Source organism: Sinocyclocheilus grahami, unplaced genomic scaffold, assembly GCF_001515645.1.
Source record: "Sinocyclocheilus grahami isolate Dianchi unplaced genomic scaffold, SAMN03320097.WGS_v1.1 scaffold358.1, whole genome shotgun sequence".
In the NCBI taxonomy this organism is placed as follows: domain Eukaryota; kingdom Metazoa; phylum Chordata; class Actinopteri; order Cypriniformes; family Cyprinidae; genus Sinocyclocheilus; species Sinocyclocheilus grahami.
The window spans coordinates 1,041,637-1,062,376 of record NW_015505537.1 but is presented as its reverse complement, the minus strand read 5'-3'; the positions used below and the strand labels follow the sequence as shown (position 1 = coordinate 1,062,376).

At 38.1% G+C, this 20,740-nt stretch overlaps 1 protein-coding gene across 1 annotated transcript; it reads right to left on the bottom strand.

The window, feature by feature from the left end:
- Positions 1-1,687: 1,687 nt before the first annotated feature.
- On the bottom strand, positions 1,688-18,976 carry LOC107548932 (sodium-dependent noradrenaline transporter-like). Its single transcript, XM_016229805.1, has 14 exons — positions 18,661-18,976; positions 17,164-17,295; positions 16,607-16,844; positions 8,921-9,059; positions 8,561-8,695; positions 8,301-8,404; positions 6,541-6,665; positions 6,218-6,330; positions 5,949-6,077; positions 5,407-5,506; positions 3,175-3,275; positions 2,721-2,888; positions 2,002-2,073; positions 1,688-1,892 (listed from the first exon to the last, which is right to left on the bottom strand). The coding sequence occupies exons 1-14, from the start codon at positions 18,974-18,976 to the stop codon at positions 1,869-1,871; spliced, it is 1,896 nt and encodes a 631-aa protein (XP_016085291.1). The 3' UTR covers positions 1,688-1,868.
- Positions 18,977-20,740: the final 1,764 nt, after the last annotated feature.

Below are 20,740 nucleotides of genomic sequence, written 5' to 3'. Positions count from 1 at the left end.
AACCATTCTTGGGAAACAAGGTAAAATGTGAAAACTCACAGCTGCACCCTAACATATACTGTAGCAATGACTCAAAACGCTCCAAACCCGTTACATGGCATGAAAGATTTCTTGGAATATCAAGGGGGTTTCCATTTCTCAGTGTGTTATCTAAACCTCTACAACTTGCACTATGAAATAGGGTGTAAGTTATCCTGTCACACCCACTTACCCCATATAAACACACACTGAACTTCCCAGCCATACAGGATAATATAGCTTCAGATTTTTTTTTCTGCTTACATTTTTACAAACAATGACCTATAACCATCACAAACAAAACTAGGATAAAAAAATTATAAAAAAGTAAAACATCTTAAAAGTGGAAAATACCTGTTTTACCACAAAACGTAAGTATTTTGAGGTCTTTTGAGAGTTTGGCCTAAAAAGTGTATGATTTAAAAAGAAGTACAGGCACAATATTTAGTTTGCCCTACATTATACAGTGGGAATAGAACATAATCACCCCCTTTAAAATAATCACATTTTGTTGCTTTCCAGCCTGAAATGAAGATGGAAGATGGAACACCATCTTTGTTTTATCTAGCTAAATGTACTCAGTGCAACTTTAACATCCAAGTGAAAGATATAACACCAACATGTCAGAAAAAATAAATAACCAGAATCACTGAGTTGGAAACCAGATCACCCCTCTCCTAAAATGACTTGTAAACTCAATCAGGTGTAGCTAATCACACAATTAGCACACAAAGCCTTTCAACTATGATAAGCTGTGGTCATTTTTATTAGCTCAGCATGAAAAGAGCTTTCCTGGAGCATTTCAGTCCTTGGTAGTGCAACTGAAGCAAACAGTATTTTAAACAGTATTTAGTTGAACCCCCTTTTACTTTAATTACAGCCTTTAGTCTGTTGGGATAATTGTCATGTTGGAGGTAAACCTTCTTCCCATTGACAACTTTCTGGCAGAGGGCAGAAGATTTTCCTCAAGAATTTGTTGATATTTTGCCCCATCTATTTTCCTTCTATCCTGACAAGTGCTGCAGTCCCTGCTGCAGAGAAACACCCTCATAACAGGATATTACCACCTCCATGCTTTACTGTAGGAATGCTGTTATTTGGATGACGAGCTGTATTGGATTTCTGCCAGATATATAATTTGGTGTTGAGGCCAAATAATTAAATTTTAGTCTCTTCTGCCTCAAAATCTGGAGGCTTTTCCTCTGACTCTTTCATCCAGTTTGGAGCAATGTCCTGATCCAGGGAGGGTCTGTGTTGTACCAAATACCTTCCACTTCTTAATAATAGACGTCACTGTGCTTCTAAGCATTGATAAAGCCTTTGAAATGTTTTTGTATCCATCTCCTGACTTGTGCCTGTCCACAACTTTATCCTGGAGATTTTTTGACAGTGCCTTGCCACCCATAGCTGATTATTTGCTTCAGTTGCACTACCAAGGACTGAAATGCTCCAGGAAAGCTTTTTTCATGCTGAGCTAATCAAAAAGACCACAGCTGATCACAGCTGAAAGGCTTTGTGTACCATTGAAAAGGTGATTAGCTACTTTTTCTGTCATGTTGGTGTTATATCTTTCACTTGGATGTTAGATGTTGCACTCAGATGTAGTCAATACAGCTGCATAAAAGCAAAATGTGATTATTTTAGAAGGGAGGGAGGGAGGGGTGATTCTTTTCTGTACCCACTGTAAAAAAAAGTCTAGTCAACCACTGAACACAAATGGAGCAGACTGGACAGTACAGTGTGTGGTTGGGAAACGCGCAAAGCCATCACTTCATTTTGTCCTTTTCTCAGGTGCCACTTCTCTCTCTCATGCAGTAGCATTTGATGGCACTCCCACCTGACCCCCCCCATCAAATGGACAACCAATGTCTGAGCTGGGAAAACAAGACAAAATGTACAATAGAAAAAACGTCAGGATTTTTCTCTGTGACATGCAATTCTCTTAAAATAAATGCTGTTAAACTACCTTTAGCATTGTCTTACCTTGAACTGCCTGACATTACCCTCTGTCACCAGGTGATGTTCATGTTCTGGAGTAATGGCGTACGCTATCCTCTGCAATGGAGGACATTAAAAACAAAAATTGGACTAGCAGAAATAAACACACAGCAATAATGAACCATAAATTTAAACAACTTAATTATCGCCTCAAAAACAGATGGCAATGTGGCGTTTTATTCTGCATATGTTAGATGATTTCTGAAGCCATTTAAGATAGCATGCTGCTTGTGGAAAATGTGAGTATGTAAGCACTGAGCCAGATGTCAGTAGCATGTTTGTGGTTTTGGGAATTGACGCATTTAGAAATAAAAACATCTCTCAGTTTTAGGACCACACAAAGTCATGAAGCAGATTTAAGCCATGGACAGATTTATTGAGGGCATTCAACGTACGATGAGATTGAAACAAGGAATCTGCTGGAGGCTTTGCTACAAGGCCACTCTGCTGGAGTGAATATTTAAAAACTGGACCTAAGAACTATATATGAAACAGGGAGTCTTAAAATGAGTGTATATATTTTTTCTTCTGTCTTTTTCAGTATTCAACTATAAATATGTCACTTGCCAATGTGTGTGTGTGTGTGTGTGTGTGTGTGTGTGTACCCATAGCATTAAACCATATTTTGGGGACAAATTTATAGTATTTATAACTTGCAGTATGTAAAAAGTCCTCATTTAGATAAGTGAAACGTCTTTACTAACCTCCTTGAAGGTGCCTGGTATAATAAGGAGTTTGTAGATGGCGTAGATTGGTACAAACAGCATGGAGGACAAGGCTATGGACCAGCCCACCATATTTGACCAGCGAGGGAAAATATAGTTATCATATCTCAGGTCGCCAGAGGTAACAATGCTGGCAATGACCACAACCTGCACAGAAATAGAAGTCAGGAACTACAGAAACAATAAGGAGTGATTAACTATTCTGTACAAAGAAACCAGTTTTGTCAGCATAAGAAAATAAAGCAAGTTATTTTTACTGGTTGAAACTATTCAATTGTATCAGCTGTATTCCAAGTACAAGTGAGTAAAGTTTTAGGTTAACTGACTAAACAGATTTAAAACTGTAATCTAACAGGGGACAGATAAAGGACATCATTTCCTTAAGGGTCAAATTGCATCAGGTGTTATGCTCATACACCCCTGTTTAACTCACAAGTAAGAATGCTGGACTGACGAACTTCCAGCAGAGCCTCCAGTAGATACCTGGTTTGAAGCCCATCATGCGTTCAATGTCCTCACTAAATCTGTCCACACCTATGGTACAAACACACAAAGAAATTAGCAGCATCTGGACATCATTTCAAGATAAAAATACCCGAGACCTTTTTCTGAATTGAGGCATCTCTTATAACAATATTAATGATGATCTGAACACTGTGTATTGTACTCTTAGACAACACTTTATTCAAAAGTTATGTAATACAATGTAAAGTAGAAATGAGAAATTTTGGATCTTAGGAAGTGATGTAACGGAATGTAGCACTGATAATCTTGATAGTCCTGAGGCTTTAAACTATTTGTTTATGCTTGCTCTTTGGGCGAGGCAGGGATACTTCATATTCATGAAGTAGCCATGGACCATAATAAATGACCTCCCTCTCTTTACATGAGATGTCTTGCAGTATCTAGAACTGCATATGCTTTGGAGTAATTACAAAAATATAAAGTTAAGATAAATGTATAATTTTTTTGGTCAATCTTCAGACTTTTATTGTCCTTGGGTTCATAGCTCTGATCTTACTCACACTGTAATGCATTAGTGTGTTGAGGCTGAGTTACAGACCAGTTAAAAAGCAGTGTTTCTCAGTCCTGCTGGAAGATGCATTAGCTCCACTGACAACCATTCAAAAGTAGCTGTGTATGCAGGAAACAGTACACACTATATGAACAAAAGTATTGGGACACCTGACTATTAAACCAACAGGGACTTCTATGAAATTGCAATTTGGAGTGGGTCCCCCTTTGCAGCTTCTACTCTTCTGGGAAGTCTTTCCACAAGAATTTGTAGTGTTTCTGTGGGAATTTGTGCCCATTCATCCAGTAGAGCATTTGTGAAATTAGGCACTGATGTTGGATGAGAAGGCCTGGCTCACAATCTCTGTTCCAAAGGTGTTCGATAGGGTTGAAGTCAGGGCTACAAATGTGTGGGCCAGTCAAATTTTTCCACACCAAACTCATCCAACAATGTCTTTATGGACCTTGCTTTGTGTACTGGGGCAAAATCATGCTTGAATAGAAAAGGTTCTTCCCCAAACTTGTTCCACAATGTTGGAAGCATAGCATTACCCAAAATGTCTTGGTATGCTGAAGCATTAAGATTTCTCTTCACTGGAAGTAAGGGGCCTAGCCCAACCCCTGAAGAACAGCCCCATACCATTATACCTTCTCCACCAAACTTTATAGTTGGCACAATGCAGTCAGGCAGGTAACTTTCTCCTGACATCCGCCAAACCCAGACTCGCCCATCAGACCACCAAACAGAGAAGTGTGATTCACTCATGAGAACATGTTTCCACTGCTTCAGAGTCCAGTGGCGGTGTTTAAACTTGGCATTGTACTTGGTGACGTGAAGCTTCCACAACACATCCCTTGAAGCTCCAGTTGCATCGATTTTGTGCTGATGTCAAAGCCAGTGGAACTCACCAGCTCTGGAAGTGCTTGATTTTATACAGTTGTGGCAATGGGTCTGAAACAATTATTGATTAATTAAAAAGGTGTGTCCCAATACTTTTGTTCAAGTAGTGCATATATAAATATATGTATGTATATATCAATACCAAAAGTCGCAGTGAGTATCTGGTGTGGTCACCAGCTGCTTTAAATTCTAAAGTGCATCTCATCTCGATCAGCTGTCCTTCCTGTCTCCCTGTAGCACTCTTTTATGCATCTTACATTGTGGGCATTGCAGTTTATTGCTCCGGCAACATTTGTACTGCAGTCCTCATGCCTCCCTGAAGCAGGACTATGGCATGTTCATGCAGATGAGCAGGAACCCTGGGCATCTTCTTCTGGTGTGTTTAAATCAGTAAAAAAGGTCTCTTTACTGTCCTAAGACTTACTGAGACCTTTCTACTTAGGACCTAAGTAATTGTGAATGTGCCCTACATTGCCTTACGCCTATAAACTGCTAGTGTCTTAAGGACTGTTCCACAGGTGCATATGGAATAATTGTTTATGGTCCATTAAACAAGCATGAAAAACATTGTTTAAACCCTTTCCAAATAAGATCTGCAAAGCTTATTTGGATAATACGAAATGTACTAAACCTGTTACAGATTGCAGAAAACATTGATTTTACTTGTAGAAGCAAGAATTTCAGTCAGTAGCGAGTCAGGAGTGGAAATTATCTTTAAAGACGAATGTATGTTGTTTTATATCTGCTCACCATAGAACCAAGATACTCCAATGGCCTCAATCAGCACCCCAAATAGAATGGACGTTCCTGCAGCATACGCGTCCAACAGGGTCAACACAAAGATCCCTCCCTGTCATAACCGAGATATGACAAAGACAAAATACTGCTGAATAAAGGACTTCTATTGATTAATTCACCATTTTATTGCTTGTATGTTAATTTGTTCATGTTCATGGTAGAAGTAATCAAAAAAATAATAATATTCACAAAACACACATTTGATCTGCAAAGTGCGGTTTTTGACTGTAAGCCAATAAATGTTGAAATGCTCCACAGTGTAGTTTCAACTGATGCGATCACATGCACATGGATCACACCACTGATGCTGAATACATATTATACAGTAAAACAGCTAAATATACTGTACAATACAATCCATCTCAAAAGCAAATTAAATAGGGATATTATATAGATTTTAGTAATTTGATATTTATAATATGACAAGAAAATAAATATAAACAAGAGTATTTTCATATTGTCACACTGCTAAAAAACAGATCCAACAAACTTACATTTGTGATGCACAGAAGGGCTATTAGGAATGTCCCAAATACTACAGTAAATGTAAATAATTTTCTATGCCTCTTCAGGAATTTAAAGTCATCTGACAGCCCAGTGATCACTGCCTCCATGCCACCCATCTAAACAGGACATTGCATTAAATCAACGGAAATGTTTTAGAACCATAGTATTTTTGTTGAAGTATCAATTATTAGTAATTGCATTGTTTTTTTGTCTATTAAATTTTATGTGAGAAATAACAAGATTAATTTGTACTCACAGAACTGTCAATTCCAAGAGTCAGAAGCATAATGAAAAACACTATCGCAAAGAATGTGGATCCAGGTAGAGTTGAGATAGCTTCTGGGTAGATAATAAATACCAGTCCAGCTCCTGCACACAGATATAAACAATCACCTCACAGATCAGCAAAGGGACACTGTACAACTCCAGAAAAATAACGTTTGTCACGGGTCACACTTTGGTTAACCACTGTAAGAAGAAAGAATGGTGCACAATGTAGAACTGAGAAACATGAAAAGGTTGAGTGATACACAAAGAGTAAAATAAAAACAGGACAGTGAGGTTGTAGGAGTCACAGACCCTCAGTGGCCACATCCTTTATGTTGACCTGATGCTGATGAGCCATATACCCCAGTACTGAGAAGATGGCAAACCCTGAGAAGAAACTGGTAATGCAGTTTATAGTGCTGGTCAGAATAGCATCCCTGCAGCAAAGCACAAGATAAAAGTTTACATTACACCAGAAGTCTCAAAACTGCTGAGGAGAATCTATGACATGAACACTTTAAACCCACAGTGAGTTGATGCCAAAGCTGTGACTTATCCCCACTGTGGCTATGCTTTGAGTTCTCATTTAGACAGTTCCTGTGCAGAGGAACAGTGCACTGTAAAGTTGAAGTTTAGCATTGTTTTTTGAAAGCTTGTTCCCTTGTTCTCATAATGTTTATCAGTTGCAATGACTAGACATTACAAAAGCCTAATTAATAACCAAACAATTGATACAAAAAGTACATACAAGAAGAAAGAATACAATAATTCATGATTTTGATCATTTCAAAGTGTGTCCTAGGGTGGAACCATTCAGTGTAGTCTGTGAAGAAGTGCTTAAATCTGAGCAGCCATCTGCTTGCAACATATCGTCATGGTGGCCAAAAGCTGAAGAGGTGAAAAATGCTGCTGTAACTTAAATTACATTTAAATTTAAATAATGTGAACATGAATATTTCAAACTGACTTTTTCATTGGTTTTCTTTATTTTCTGTTAGAAACAAAAGCAAATATTTTGACATGACTGTAGATTTGAGGTCTTAGTAAGACATCTGTGCCCTGGAGAGCAAAAACCTGTTGGATCAATAGGGTTCCAGCTTTAGACGTCAACATATTGCGATGTGAAATCAACAGTGCTTACTGTAAGTCATTAACATGCTTTAGATGTGTACATTAACAAGGCATCAAAAGAAAATTGCAAACGTTTGAATATTAATCGACTGTAATTTTACACAAGCCAACCAAAGTGGGCATTGACTTTTAAGTGAATAAATGAATCAGACTGTCTTTTGCCTCTTTATACCTTCAAAACACTTCATACATGAAAGGAATCACCTCATCCACTTCAAATATGTAATTTCCACCTCTGCAATTACTCATTAATTAAGTATGATGAGGTTAAATGCTCAGTGCACAACTGAATGAGTGTTGAAACATCTCAATCTACAGAGACACTAGCTGACAGGAATATTGTACTATAACCTGAGAAACTTTACAGACTGTCATTTTGACTATTTGGGATCCACAATGCCCACAAGGTGACTGCCACCTGCTGGCCCCACTAACAACCTTTTCTAACTTTTGATCTCTGGAAACAACATGTTGGTTTTCTCATGAGAACGCAAAGCCACAGCTTCACAGTATTAGCAAACTGGAATGGCTATGGGCTAATAGATCAGGCAAAAAAATCATTTTAAGTCTTCAAGTAAGATATTGCTCACATTGGAACCTGTTTGTAGTAAGAATCGTTCCATCATATAATTCTGAAGAGATGTTATTATTAAGGCCAATTCACACTGCACAGATAGACGCAGACCAACGCTTACGATCAACTGATTACAATATGTCACTTCTCAGAAGTTCAATCGGCGAAATCAAGCGCCGACTAATGCCAACAGATGTAACGCACAACAAAACATCTGTTGGCATTGGTTAGCGCTTGATTTTGCTGATTGAACATGTAGAATCCAACAAAACCTGACGAACATTTCTGTTGCCATTTGTCTGTGTCTGTCAGTGCAGTGTGAATAGGCCTTTAGAAAACGTACAACCTTATCAGAGATTTGTCATACCTGTAGCAGTTATTGTCAAATTTATTGTAGCTTGCAAAGGCAATGAGGACTCCAAACCCGGCTCCTAGAGAAAAGAAAATCTGAGTAGCTGCGTCAATCCATACCTGCAACAAACAAAAATGAGTGACAATCCATCTATAAAAAAAGAAGTATGTATGACTATGTATGAAGTATGACTACTTTTTTAAAGATCCAAGATATACAGTATATATCTGGAATTAGTTCATAAAATAGGTCGAGCCCTATTAGCATGAACTTACTTGAGGATCATTGAGCTTCTTTAGGTCAATGTGGAGATATGCCCTAATTCCATTCATTGCACCAGGGAGAGTGATGCCTCGAATCAGCAACACAAACAGCACTATGTAGGGCATAGTAGCTGTAACATACACCACCTGAACACACACTCACACCCACACACAAATAAAGAGCCGTTCATTTTTGTCCAGTGCCTTGAGATTGCTTTTTAATGACAAATGCTATATAAATTGAAAATACTATTAAAAAAACAAAAATAAAATGTGTATATATGAACATTAGATTAATCATAGACAGAATGACCAAAAACAAATAGCTACACTGCATAACTATCATTTGAGATTTTAGCTGGAGTTTTGCACCTTTCCAGAGGATTTGACTCCCTTCCACAGGCTGAAGAAGAGGATGAAGACGACCAAAATAAGGCAGAGGGCGAGCTCCCAGCGAGGAAGACCCAGGTCATTGATGCCTTTACTCTCATGAATGTGCAGCACTTCGCGCCTGGAGGAGGAGAAATGGTAAGTGAGATTAAACAACTACTTCAATGCATTTTGTTCATAGTCCCACTGTCTGAATAGAAAACATTTTTTGAGAAATGTTGTGTTGTGTGCCTTGTTCAAAGGCTCTCCAGTAGTAAAGTAAGTGTCCTGGGCCACAGTCCTACTTGTTCTATAGATTCTTTGGAGTGTTTTCCTCATTAAATTATGGAACACTTATCAATTAATCAAATAAAACATCCATTATTATAATGTTCTCTATTCTTAGTCATGCTCCAATAGCATAGTGTAAAAATATTCATCTGCACACAAAAACTTTTTTGAATAAATATATGCTGTACAGGTCCACTGGCGCAAGGGACGCCCTCTATGCAGAGGTGTGGGGGGCCTCACTGAGTTACAAACCACTGAAATTAGTCAGACTCTAGGGAGTATGTAGGAGTTGCCTTGCCACTTGACGTCACTGCTCTTAAAATACTTAGAAAAGGGGTTATGTATCAAAATAAAATTGATGTTCTCTCAAGTCAAAGTATTATAAAGCCTTGCCCTGATAACTTAAGATCCTATAAAGAATCTACAGCTACAGAGAATTTAGTCCACTCCAACTCTGTCTAGGGAACTGTACAGTATCTTGTTTTTGTAGCACATTCTTACACCCTTTCATGTGCTTTATATGTTAGGCTTAGGCTCACTCTCATTTTACGGTTGTTTCCACTAGACTGTCCACTCTGAACTGATGTTTATTATATATTAACTCTAACCTAATCTTCACCAAAATAAGGCAGAGGGCGAGCTCCCAGCGAGGAAGACCCAGGTCATTGATGCCTTTACTCTCATGAATGTGCAGCACTTCGCGCCTGGAGGAGGAGAAATGGTAAGTGAGATTAAACAACTACTTCAATGCATTTTGTTCATAGTCCCACTGTCTGAATAGAAAACATTTTTTGAGAAATGTTGTGTTGTGTGCCTTGTTCAAAGGCTCTCCAGTAGTAAAGTAAGTGTCCTGGGCCACAGTCCTACTTGTTCTATAGATTCTTTGGAGTGTTTTCCTCATTAAATTATGGAACACTTATCAATTAATCAAATAAAACATCCATTATTATAATGTTCTCTATTCTTAGTCATGCTCCAATAGCATAGTGTAAAAATATTCATCTGCACACAAAAACTTTTTTGAATAAATATATGCTGTACAGGTCCACTGGCGCAAGGGACGCCCTCTATGCAGAGGTGTGGGGGGCCTCACTGAGTTACAAACCACTGAAATTAGTCAGACTCTAGGGAGTATGTAGGAGTTGCCTTGCCACTTGACGTCACTGCTCTTAAAATACTTAGAAAAGGGGTTATGTATCAAAATAAAATTGATGTTCTCTCAAGTCAAAGTATTATAAAGCCTTGCCCTGATAACTTAAGATCCTATAAAGAATCTACAACTACAGATAATTTAGGGAACTGTACAGTATCTTGTTTTTGTAGCACATTCTTACACCCTTTCATGTGCTTTATATGTTAGGCTTAGGCTCACTCTCATTTTACGGTTGTTTCCACTAGACTGTCCACTCTGAACTGATGTTTATTATATATTAACTCTAACCTAATCTTCAGAGAAACTTAAATAGATTTGAAGAAAAGCATTTGGCTTTAACTAGTGTAACAATGGGAACTCAGAAACTAGTGAGCACTGGATTCAAAAGTATTGTCTGTAAAGATATAATAACAAAAGTACAAAGAACACAGAAACAAGAAAACAGAATAAGATCATCAAACAAGACAACTGTGTAAGGACAAGATCTGACAAATACACTGGAAACACAAGGGCTTACAGCATAAAGCCTAATTGGATATGGGAACAGGTAAGAACAATCATGGAAAAACAAGAGGAAACAGGAAACCAGGTACAACTACAAACGAACAGTCCACATAACAAAAACACACAGACCCAGAACCATTACAACTAGTAGAGCCAAACCAGTACAAACACACAATCTCAATACTGTATGTGTCACACACTCTGCTGAGTCAATTGCTTCAAAAGATTTGCCAGATCGTAAATTACCCATAAAACCCGTTTCCCCTCAGGATCTTGCCTCCCAAGAGGGATGACCTATGTTTCTAACATCTAACAAGGTTGAATAATGGTTAAGACCAAAGGTTTCTCAACCATCCAATGATGAATATTATTGCTGGTTTCTTGCAAAATATCTGGATACACCCAGTGAAAAGAGTCTCTGTAGAATGTGATCTAAATGATTCCTGTGCTGCACCTCCCAGTGAGGTTTAAAGAGGAGAAACAGTACAGGCCATTGTTCTTATATTATAAACAAACCCCTATAGCACTGCCAGAACATTGCTGTCATCTTTCCTTCTGAAAGACGTTATCTTGTAAAGGAGAACGAATGCCGCTCTGTTTGAACATGCTTTGAGTTTAGAAGCCATGATGTGAATTAAAGCAGACTTTATCCATGCCTATTTACTTTAAAAACAATGTTAAAGACCCATAATATTAACCTTAAGTCAGCTGTCAAGTGACTATAAGTGTCATTCCCACATGATTTCTATTTCAAATTCTGATCAGCCCAACTGATTAATATCCCATATGTGTGATAATTCATTGCTGTTGACATCAGTAAATAATTAAATCTGGATCAGATGTCTTGTAAAGGAGAACGAATGCCGCTCTGTTTGAACATGCTTTGAGTTTAGAAGCCATGATGTGAATTAAAGCAGACTTTATCCATGCCTATTTACTTTAAAAACAATATTAAAGACCCATAATATTAACCTTAAGTCAGCTGTCAAGTGACTATAAGTGTCATTCCCACATGATTTCTATTTCAAATTCTGATCAGCCCAACTGATTAATATCCCATATGTGTGATAATTAATTGCTGTTGACATCAGTAAATAATTAAATCTGGATCAGATACACAGGTTTGGTTTTGCATTTAAAAAGGAAAACTTTAAAGCTGGAGAGACCTTGAGAACTGCTCAACTTGCTCATCAAACAAGTAATTTGGTCATGCACTGGGAATAAGGAAATAAACGTGAGTGTGACGTCTACAGAAACATGGATGTTGAAGCCATCATGGCTGAGTTAATGAAGAGAAGGAAAGCCAGACAAACCCTTAGGGCTCAAGAGACGGGAGACAGTCCAATCCGGTCACCATTGCCAATAACATCACGCTGGGGCCTGTCAACCCGCCTGTCCTGCTAAAGCTTGACTTTAATCCACTCTCTGTGACATTTCAGTCGACCCCTGGCCCTTTAACATACCTACAGTCTATACAAATATCTTGGTTTGTATCAGGCTGTCATGACAATAAATTATTTTACAAATAGCTCACTCACATTTGATTATTCATTAACTGGAAGGACTTTTTCACAAATCCTTTAGTAAATAAAGTTTTGATGAGATCTTTAAGAATTACATATGTGTGTTGTTATAAAGCAAAAGTGCAGGCAGCAAGTCTAACAGTACTCAGATTTTAATCAATACATTTGAATAAAAAAACACTGTAAAAGATACTGTATATCCAAAAAACAAATGACAAACAGGACTACATGTTCTACAGGTTGAAGACAACAACAGTGCATTAGGGTGTTTCCAAGTCATCTTTTGCCTTGCCCACCAGGAACTATTCTACATAAAACCGCTTTCAGAATTTTTTTTTAAAACAGACATGACTTGACTAGTGCAGTAGACTACTGCTTATAATAAAACCTTCAACGTGACTATACAATGCATCAGCCTACTGTATATAACGCACTATTCAACAAGCGCAAGCAAAAAAAAAAAAAAACATTCATAAGGCTGAATCAGGAATGACTTCTATGGGCACTTTTTGGTTATTCTTTGACGTTGGACTTTCACGTGCATTTTCATTATGCCTTGTAAAGGAACAATTCACCCCAAAATTGACATTTTCTGAAAATGTACTCACCCTCAGGCCATCCAAGACATAGATGAGTTTGTTTCTTCATAAGAACAGATTTGGAGAAATTTAGCATCACTTGCTCAATGGATCCACTGCAGAGAATGGGTGCCATCAGAACGAGAGTTCAAACAGATGATTAAAATCCACCAAAATACTTTAGAACTGTTTTGGATTGTATTCGCTTATAAACAGGGCTTGATCTGTGCATAATTCTGTCCTGATTCAGATGACACAATAAAAGAAAACAATATAGCGGACTCATCCATCTTAATGATGGATTTGTTTCTTACAAACACACTGCTTTTTGTTTCAAAATATGTTAATTTATATTATTGTAATGTTTTTATCAGCTGTTTGACTCTCAGTCTGATGGCACCCATTCACTGCAGATGACCCATTGGTGAGCAAGTGATGTAATGCTAAATTTATCCAAATCTGTTCAAATAAAGAAACAAACTCATCTACAACTTGAATGGCCTTAAGTTGAGTAAATTTAAATTTCTGGGTAAACTATTCCTTTAACGGATCCCATGCTTAGTTATTTTCCAACCACAAAATTGGTCATTGTGTTATACCATGACAAAAGTAACTGCGGAAATATATAGTCCAAAAACAAACAAATAGAAACACAAACACTCCTGGACAATCCTCCTAACTTCAAAACCAGACATAACCACTCTTTTCATTCTGAGGGGCAGATCTTGAGCTTGAGCTCAGTCTCAGTGACAGCAGTTAGGTCAGGACAGATGTGAGCACAGCCTCCTCTAATTGAATAATTACATTTGATTGGCAAGGATCTTGGCAAGCATTCCCTCTAGAGCTCTTCATTCATCTGATGTCTTTTCCTTGCCAAGCTAAATCCAAACACCTATGATTTCACCATATCCTCAGCTGTACTCTGAGCCAGACAACGGCCACAGAAGAGAACTCTGATGGCATTTGGGGTCTCATCACAGCTTGCTTAACTCTGGAGCAAATTATATTTGTTTTCATAACAGGCACCAGAACTTCCTAAAATGTGTTTGTGAAACCACACATTCGTTGTGGTTATGGACCCCTCTGGCTGACACGAGTTCAGCCCTGTTTATATTTTTAATATTAATTTCCTTCCTTTTATTTTTGTAATTATTAAAAACAAACAAGCACAGCAAATAAATAGCATTTGTAACACTTATAACCTTCATATCACATTTTTAAAAAGTATTTACTAAAACACAACCATTTTGCACTTTTAATAAATCAAGATATATAAAAAAAATTCAAATAAAACAAGCACGCAACAATGAACCAATATTCTAAGGGTTAATTATTATGCTTGTTTGATTTATTATTTTAATTACTTTTAATGATTATTATTTGAAAGCACAATAAGTATGGTCAAGATCTTTGTCTTGGCTTTTCAAATGATTATATTTTTTCCTATAAATCCACTATTTCTGTCTTCATGACATCAGTCTGTTGTTAAATCTGAGACTGCGTGTGATGTAACAATATTTCAGTAATGACGGAATAATTAGATTTAGGATACCTGCTGTGTAAAACAATACAACGGAGCAGTAACGGTTCATTAGTCTCAACAAACAGTGATTGACTCAAACATGTCAAGACTGGCAGAGACAGCGTAGTCAAAGGATATGTGGGTGGCACACAAGCTGATGAAATTTGCTTTGTTGAGCTTGTCATATTTTGCTTTTGTCTGGTTGTCGGTTGTTTTAGAAAGATGTGTGCCATGACGGGTTTGTGTAAGACCAATGAACTTGACTGGGTTTTTATCAGGGGCTTCTGGACTGACAGCTGCTGGTTCAACACCACTTTCTGTGATTGGTTTCTAGCTCTCCCCAGCATTTTAGCTATTCTGAGCAACATACTGCTTAATCTAATATTCAGTGTATGGCACACCTGCTGAGCATGTGAGTCTGCTGTATGTGTGACAGTAATGAATATTCTCTAGTGCCCTGTGTGCTGTCCCATGATGGCAGGATTACTGGTGGCCGAAAACTATTATAATAGAGCGGCATGAGGGGGGAAAAGCGGAGGAAATGACAGCTTTCCACATCCCCTCACACACAGAAGACAGCTGGGGAAATGACACTTCAAAGCATTGCTGGGTAGGAAACTAGTCCAAAAGAGGGTAAGAGCATAGGAGAGGAAGAAAGTGAGAGAAACAGCTAAACAGACAGTGAGAACAAGACAAGCAGAGAGTACAAAAAGCGGTAGATCACGAAGAAAGACAGGAAAAGGGGTCGAGGGTTGGATGAATTAAAATCATATATTGTATGTATATATACGAGATAGACATATGGATGCACATCCACATTCCACAGTGATGTTAGACTCTTTAAGATATTTCATAATATACAAACATGCATAAGACCTGAGCAATACATTTAAGGAATAAAGACACGGAAACCCTCACTTGAATCTGATGACGTGTCTCTATGATTTTGTCCATAACTGGTTACAAACAAATCAGCAAGTGCTGTAGGTTCTTCATTGTTCCACACATTCTTCTGGTTTCCCCTGACACGAGGAGCCAAATTTTCCCTTAGACACGGAAAAGGACTGCTTTTCTTTGAAGTGCAAGCGGCTGCCTTTCTTTCAGTGTACATCAAGAGTTTTGAGTGCCGCATACATGTTTCAGTGATTCTGACCTAATTTTGAGCACTTTTAAGCAAAATTGTTCACATCTGATTAGCCAATAATTTTGATTGTGTTCTACCTCAGAGTAGCAACTGGTTTCAATACAATATTTACTCAATCTCACGTTGTTCCAAATATACTTTACTTACCTCTGTGGAACACAAAAGAAGGTATTTTAAACAGAACCTTGAAGAGTTTGGTGACCACAGACCATTTAAAAAAATAATAAAACTATAAATACAATCACTCAGAATATATTATGTTCCACAGTAGAAAGTAAGTAATACAGGTTTGGAATGAAATGAGGGTGAGTACAAATTTCAAAGATCTCAGCTGGGCTGTATCCTCAGTTAGGAAAACACTTACTTTTTTTTCCCTCGAACTTCTAAGCAGAAATAACTATAAAATGTGGTAAAACGCGATTTCTACCAAGGGGGCCCCCACTGGGAATGCTTGCTTAGGGCCCCCAAAACTCTAAACACGTCTCTGAAAACAAATCCCGAACAGCGATAGCTGAATCAAAGCTCCATTAGGCGCCATATCAGCAAGACTCCATAGGGAGCAACAAGCAATTGGTACAACATGACAAACTGGAACAATGTCGAAAAACATCACCGACATTGTGAAGCATAAGGAAACACCTGTCTAGTAAAGCAGCTGTATCATTCATAACTGATTTTGTAAGTGGAAATGTTAATGTGTTTGGAACACCTATAAGACAAAATACAGTAAAAGCGCTTGTTTAATAAACAGGATATTCACACTTTTAAGCAAATCTCAAAGCGGACTGCAGTCGATTAAATAGAAAGCCTGTCAACTGTCTGCCTGAATTCTTTTCATTGACACTAATATTGCATCAGACTTTGCATTTCCAGACATTTTCATGATACTACTGTTAGAATAATATACAACAACTCAAGTAGAACTGCAAAACCACAGAGCAAAAACCAGTAATAAAAATAAATGTAAGACTCACTCGTAGAACTCTGCAGCCGGTGTGTTCTTGTACTTGGCATAGGAGGTTCTGTTACCCAAGAAGGTGCCATTGATGTGTTGTGGTTCTGTGCAATTGGGGCTGTTCCACGGGTTATTACACTTGTGCCAGGGCAGCTCACTCGTCAATGAGGAAAATAAGTAATACAATGACCAAGCTATGATGACATTGTAGTAAAAGCCCACATACAAAGCTATGATGATCACAGTGTAGCCAACGCCTGAGGAGGAAAGTCACAAATATGTTGTTATTATATGTGAAAAAGTTTTGCTTTATCTGTTTCAGGCCTCTCTTTGCTTCAATATATGAAGTTAGAAGTGTGCACTAACTTCAAAGTCACAACAGAGTCACTGTATAACCTAGTTCACTGCCCCAACGAACACATTTGTTGGCTTTTGTTGGACCATTAAGTTAACCTTTTTTGTGTTTGTTGGGTCAGTATAAAAATGAAACATCCAAAATGGGCAGTGAATTAATTAAATGTGTGAACTGGTACATTTCATCTCAGCATCTTTTATGTCTACTAATTTTCTGCATACCTTTAAATATAGGGCAGATCTTCCAAACTGTAGCTGCTCCTTCTTTGTTATACTGACCCAAGGCAAGTTCCATGTAAAACAGGGGCATCCCAGCAATGAACAGAAACAGAACATATGGGATCAAAAAGGCACCTGGGGGGACACATTAAACAACAGGCATTTGTCACTGTATCTGCTAACATAGTGAATATTCAATTCGACAGTGGAGTTAGATGCAGTTTGACATAATCATAGTTCTTAACTCTGACTTTGCATTATAATGTATTCAGATATGGAAAATTCTTCACGGTTTAACCTGTACATAGAGGTGAAAAGTCAAATGAAACCAAAATGTCACATGTTACCTTCTCATGAAACTTTCTGACCCAATGACCTTAAGTATGTTTTCAAAAAACAGAAATCTACCTGATCCCTGTTATATTTGTCTTTGCGCATGCATTTTTAATACTATAGTTTTAATATTATAATTGATACACAAAAGGAAAGTGTATCATTTACGAAAAAAGTGGTTTATGTTACTACATTTAACTTAACGGAGTGTCTATATTTACACTAAGTGCAAATAGCCCGCCTTGTCGGCAGAGGCTATTTACACTAACTTCACCCACAAACATGAAAACGTCCATCACTATTTGCACTTAGTGTAAATAGCATATATCGCTAAGAAAATATGCTTTTATCACTTAGTGTAAATAGCATATATCGCTAAGAAAATATGCTTTTTTCACTTAGTGCAAATAGCCACTGCCTTAAATTAAGGCATTTTTTCCCCACAAAAATGTTAGTCTGTTTCAGTCATAAACACATTTCTGTCTCAAACCTGAGCTACATGCCTAAAGAGTGAAAAATACATGTTGTTACTCATACATTACAAAAGATAACAAAACTGTTAAACAACAGCCCACTGGTAGTTAATGAGTTCACTGACATTGACGTCAGGTTTATGAATGACAACAGCACAGAGTGCGGGCAGGTTGTTGAGAAACTGTACAGTTCCTAACTGTACAGTATGTGTCATTAAATTATATAATGTTGATTGAAAAGTATATGTATTGCGTTGTTAAATATATCATAAAAATAATTGAAAAATATTCTCTGTAAATTATAATTCATACTTTTTACAGCTGAAAAAAAAAAAAAAAAAGTATAATCTTTCAAAACATATTTCTTTATATCTTCAGATAACAGTTATCAAATTAACAGACTATAATTTTTATAAAAAAAATTCTTTCACTCATCAGCAATAAATAATAGATTCAACTCAACGAATTTATGAAATGTGTTTTAGTAATAGTTTGAGACATAGGCTAATGTGTATGTTACACCAGGTATATGTAAATAAAATGAATTTCAAAGGCACTAACAACGTTTGTAAGTTTGTAAGCTGCTCCCCCAAATAATTATATATCAAGTAGCCCACATTTTGTTCATCAGAGTTAGTCATGCAAAAACAGTGTAAAGGGTGACCCTCAGAATAAATGGAAGAACCGATCTTACCTCCTCCATTTTTGTAACACAGGTAGGGGAACCTCCACACATTGGCCAGGTCCACAGCGAAGCCTATGACAGAGAGCAGAAAGTCAATTTTCTTGCCCCAGGTCTCCCTGACCTCATCCTCTGCGGAGCCGGAGCCGGAGCCGGAGCCGGAGGTGCAGCCGCGGGAGCTCGGAGAGGCCACGACAGAGGTGTTCGTGTACTGGACCCCGTTCTGCTCCTTCACCAGGATCAGCTCAACTTCCTTTTTCTCCACGTTAAACTGTTTCAGCGGGGCCACCGAGGACAGTTTGTGCTCAGGCAGGACTTGGATGTTCATCTTTGCGCCCTGGCGCTCTCGTGGCACCGAGGATGTGGAGCAAGTGAGGTGCGTGCGGCTCGCACTGACGATGATGATGATGATGCTGATGATGCTGCTGCTGCTGAGGTGTGCTCAGGCAGGACTTGGATGTTCATCTTTGCGCCCTGGCGCTCTCGTGGCACCGAGGATGTGGAGCAAGTGAGGTGCGTGCCGCTCGCACTGACGATGATGATGATGATGCTGATGATGCTGCTGCTGCTGAGGTTGATGATGATGATGATGATGATGATGATGATGAATAGGAAACGCTACAGCAGTTGCTCTCCCGGTTAGGTAGATTGTCGCCCAGCTTTCATCAGCTGAAAGAGAGGAGAAATTAAAGTTTACTGTTACGGTGAGACATTAAAGCATTCCATGCACCATACTGTTAACCAACCGAGCGCGCAAAACGATTTACAATGAATGTGCGAAAGCGGTCTGTCACGGTTAACGAGGAAAAGGAAACTTTACAGTGACCATCACTCGGCATTTTCCGTTGGACGCAACATACTTCATGGAGTAACTGTATATGTCTGCATAAAGTGTTGCTTTTCGAGTCTGTAATTATATATAAAGATAACTCTGTACTTGTCAACAAGTGGGGGTCCCTCCATGATCCGTCCCTCCTGCTTGATCAAGAAAATGAGAGAGTGCCGCTTCTCATGAAGTTTACTTTCCCCTCCCTTCCAGATGGAGGCTATAAATTGTGAGCATTTAAACCAACATCCAGTTTCTCCACACGTGGTATTTTCTACATGGTCATCATCATCCTTGTCGTCTTAATATTTTTTGAAGCTTCCTCTCCGCCCCGAATGTCACACTCATCTTTAAACACGCGGTGCGCCACCGCTGGACTTAAAAAATGAAGCATCTTACGGATGCCTTTCTTTTCTTTTCTTTTCTATTCTTTTCAACACCAAAATTTTTCATACATAGTTTCGTAATGAAGCGCAGTATAATATTATTGAATTGTTAGTAAAGCAATGTAAATTCAGTATGTTAAGTAGCCAATACACTCCTGCTAAGAATATCTCTGAGCAAACAGAATAGAATAATAGGACGTTTGTTCAAAGTTATATGGTCTTTAATAATGTTCTCAAAATGATAGCACAAAATAAAAGTTTTTTTTTCTTCCTGAAACGTTTTAGTTGAATATTCGACTACTACTTTTTTCAGAATGTTCAGAGAACATTTAAAAGTAACATTCTCGTAATGTTTGCAAAAAGATAAGATGGAAAGTTCCCTTAATGTTTTCCCTAATATTTGCATAAATGAGAAAAAAGTGCTTTTGAATGTTAAGAGATCATTCAATCAAGTTTGCATAACTTAATGGGAACATTAGCAAAACGTTCTTAGAACATATAGCTGGGATGACGCCCCTTAAGGAGCTCTTACCAGAACATTTTTGTTGTTGTTGTTATTTGCTGGTGATTTGTACATAATATACATAAGACTGGCCTTAGGTTCAGACAGAATGCGTTGCCACACAGCGCTCGTTCACAAGAGGCACATAAACAGGAAATAAACAGTGAGAAAGCAAAAAAAGGTCAAAGTCAGTCAAAAGAGCGAACGAGTTTTGAATAGCTTCAAAGTGCCGATATGAAATGTCATATTACTATCTGGAAATGCCTCAAAATCCGGCAGCATGTGCAACATGCCTCTCATAACTGGATCTGTCTTTGGATGTGCCACTACTTCCAACGGCACCAGTGTGTAAGAAGCCACTAAATGTTACAACTCTTC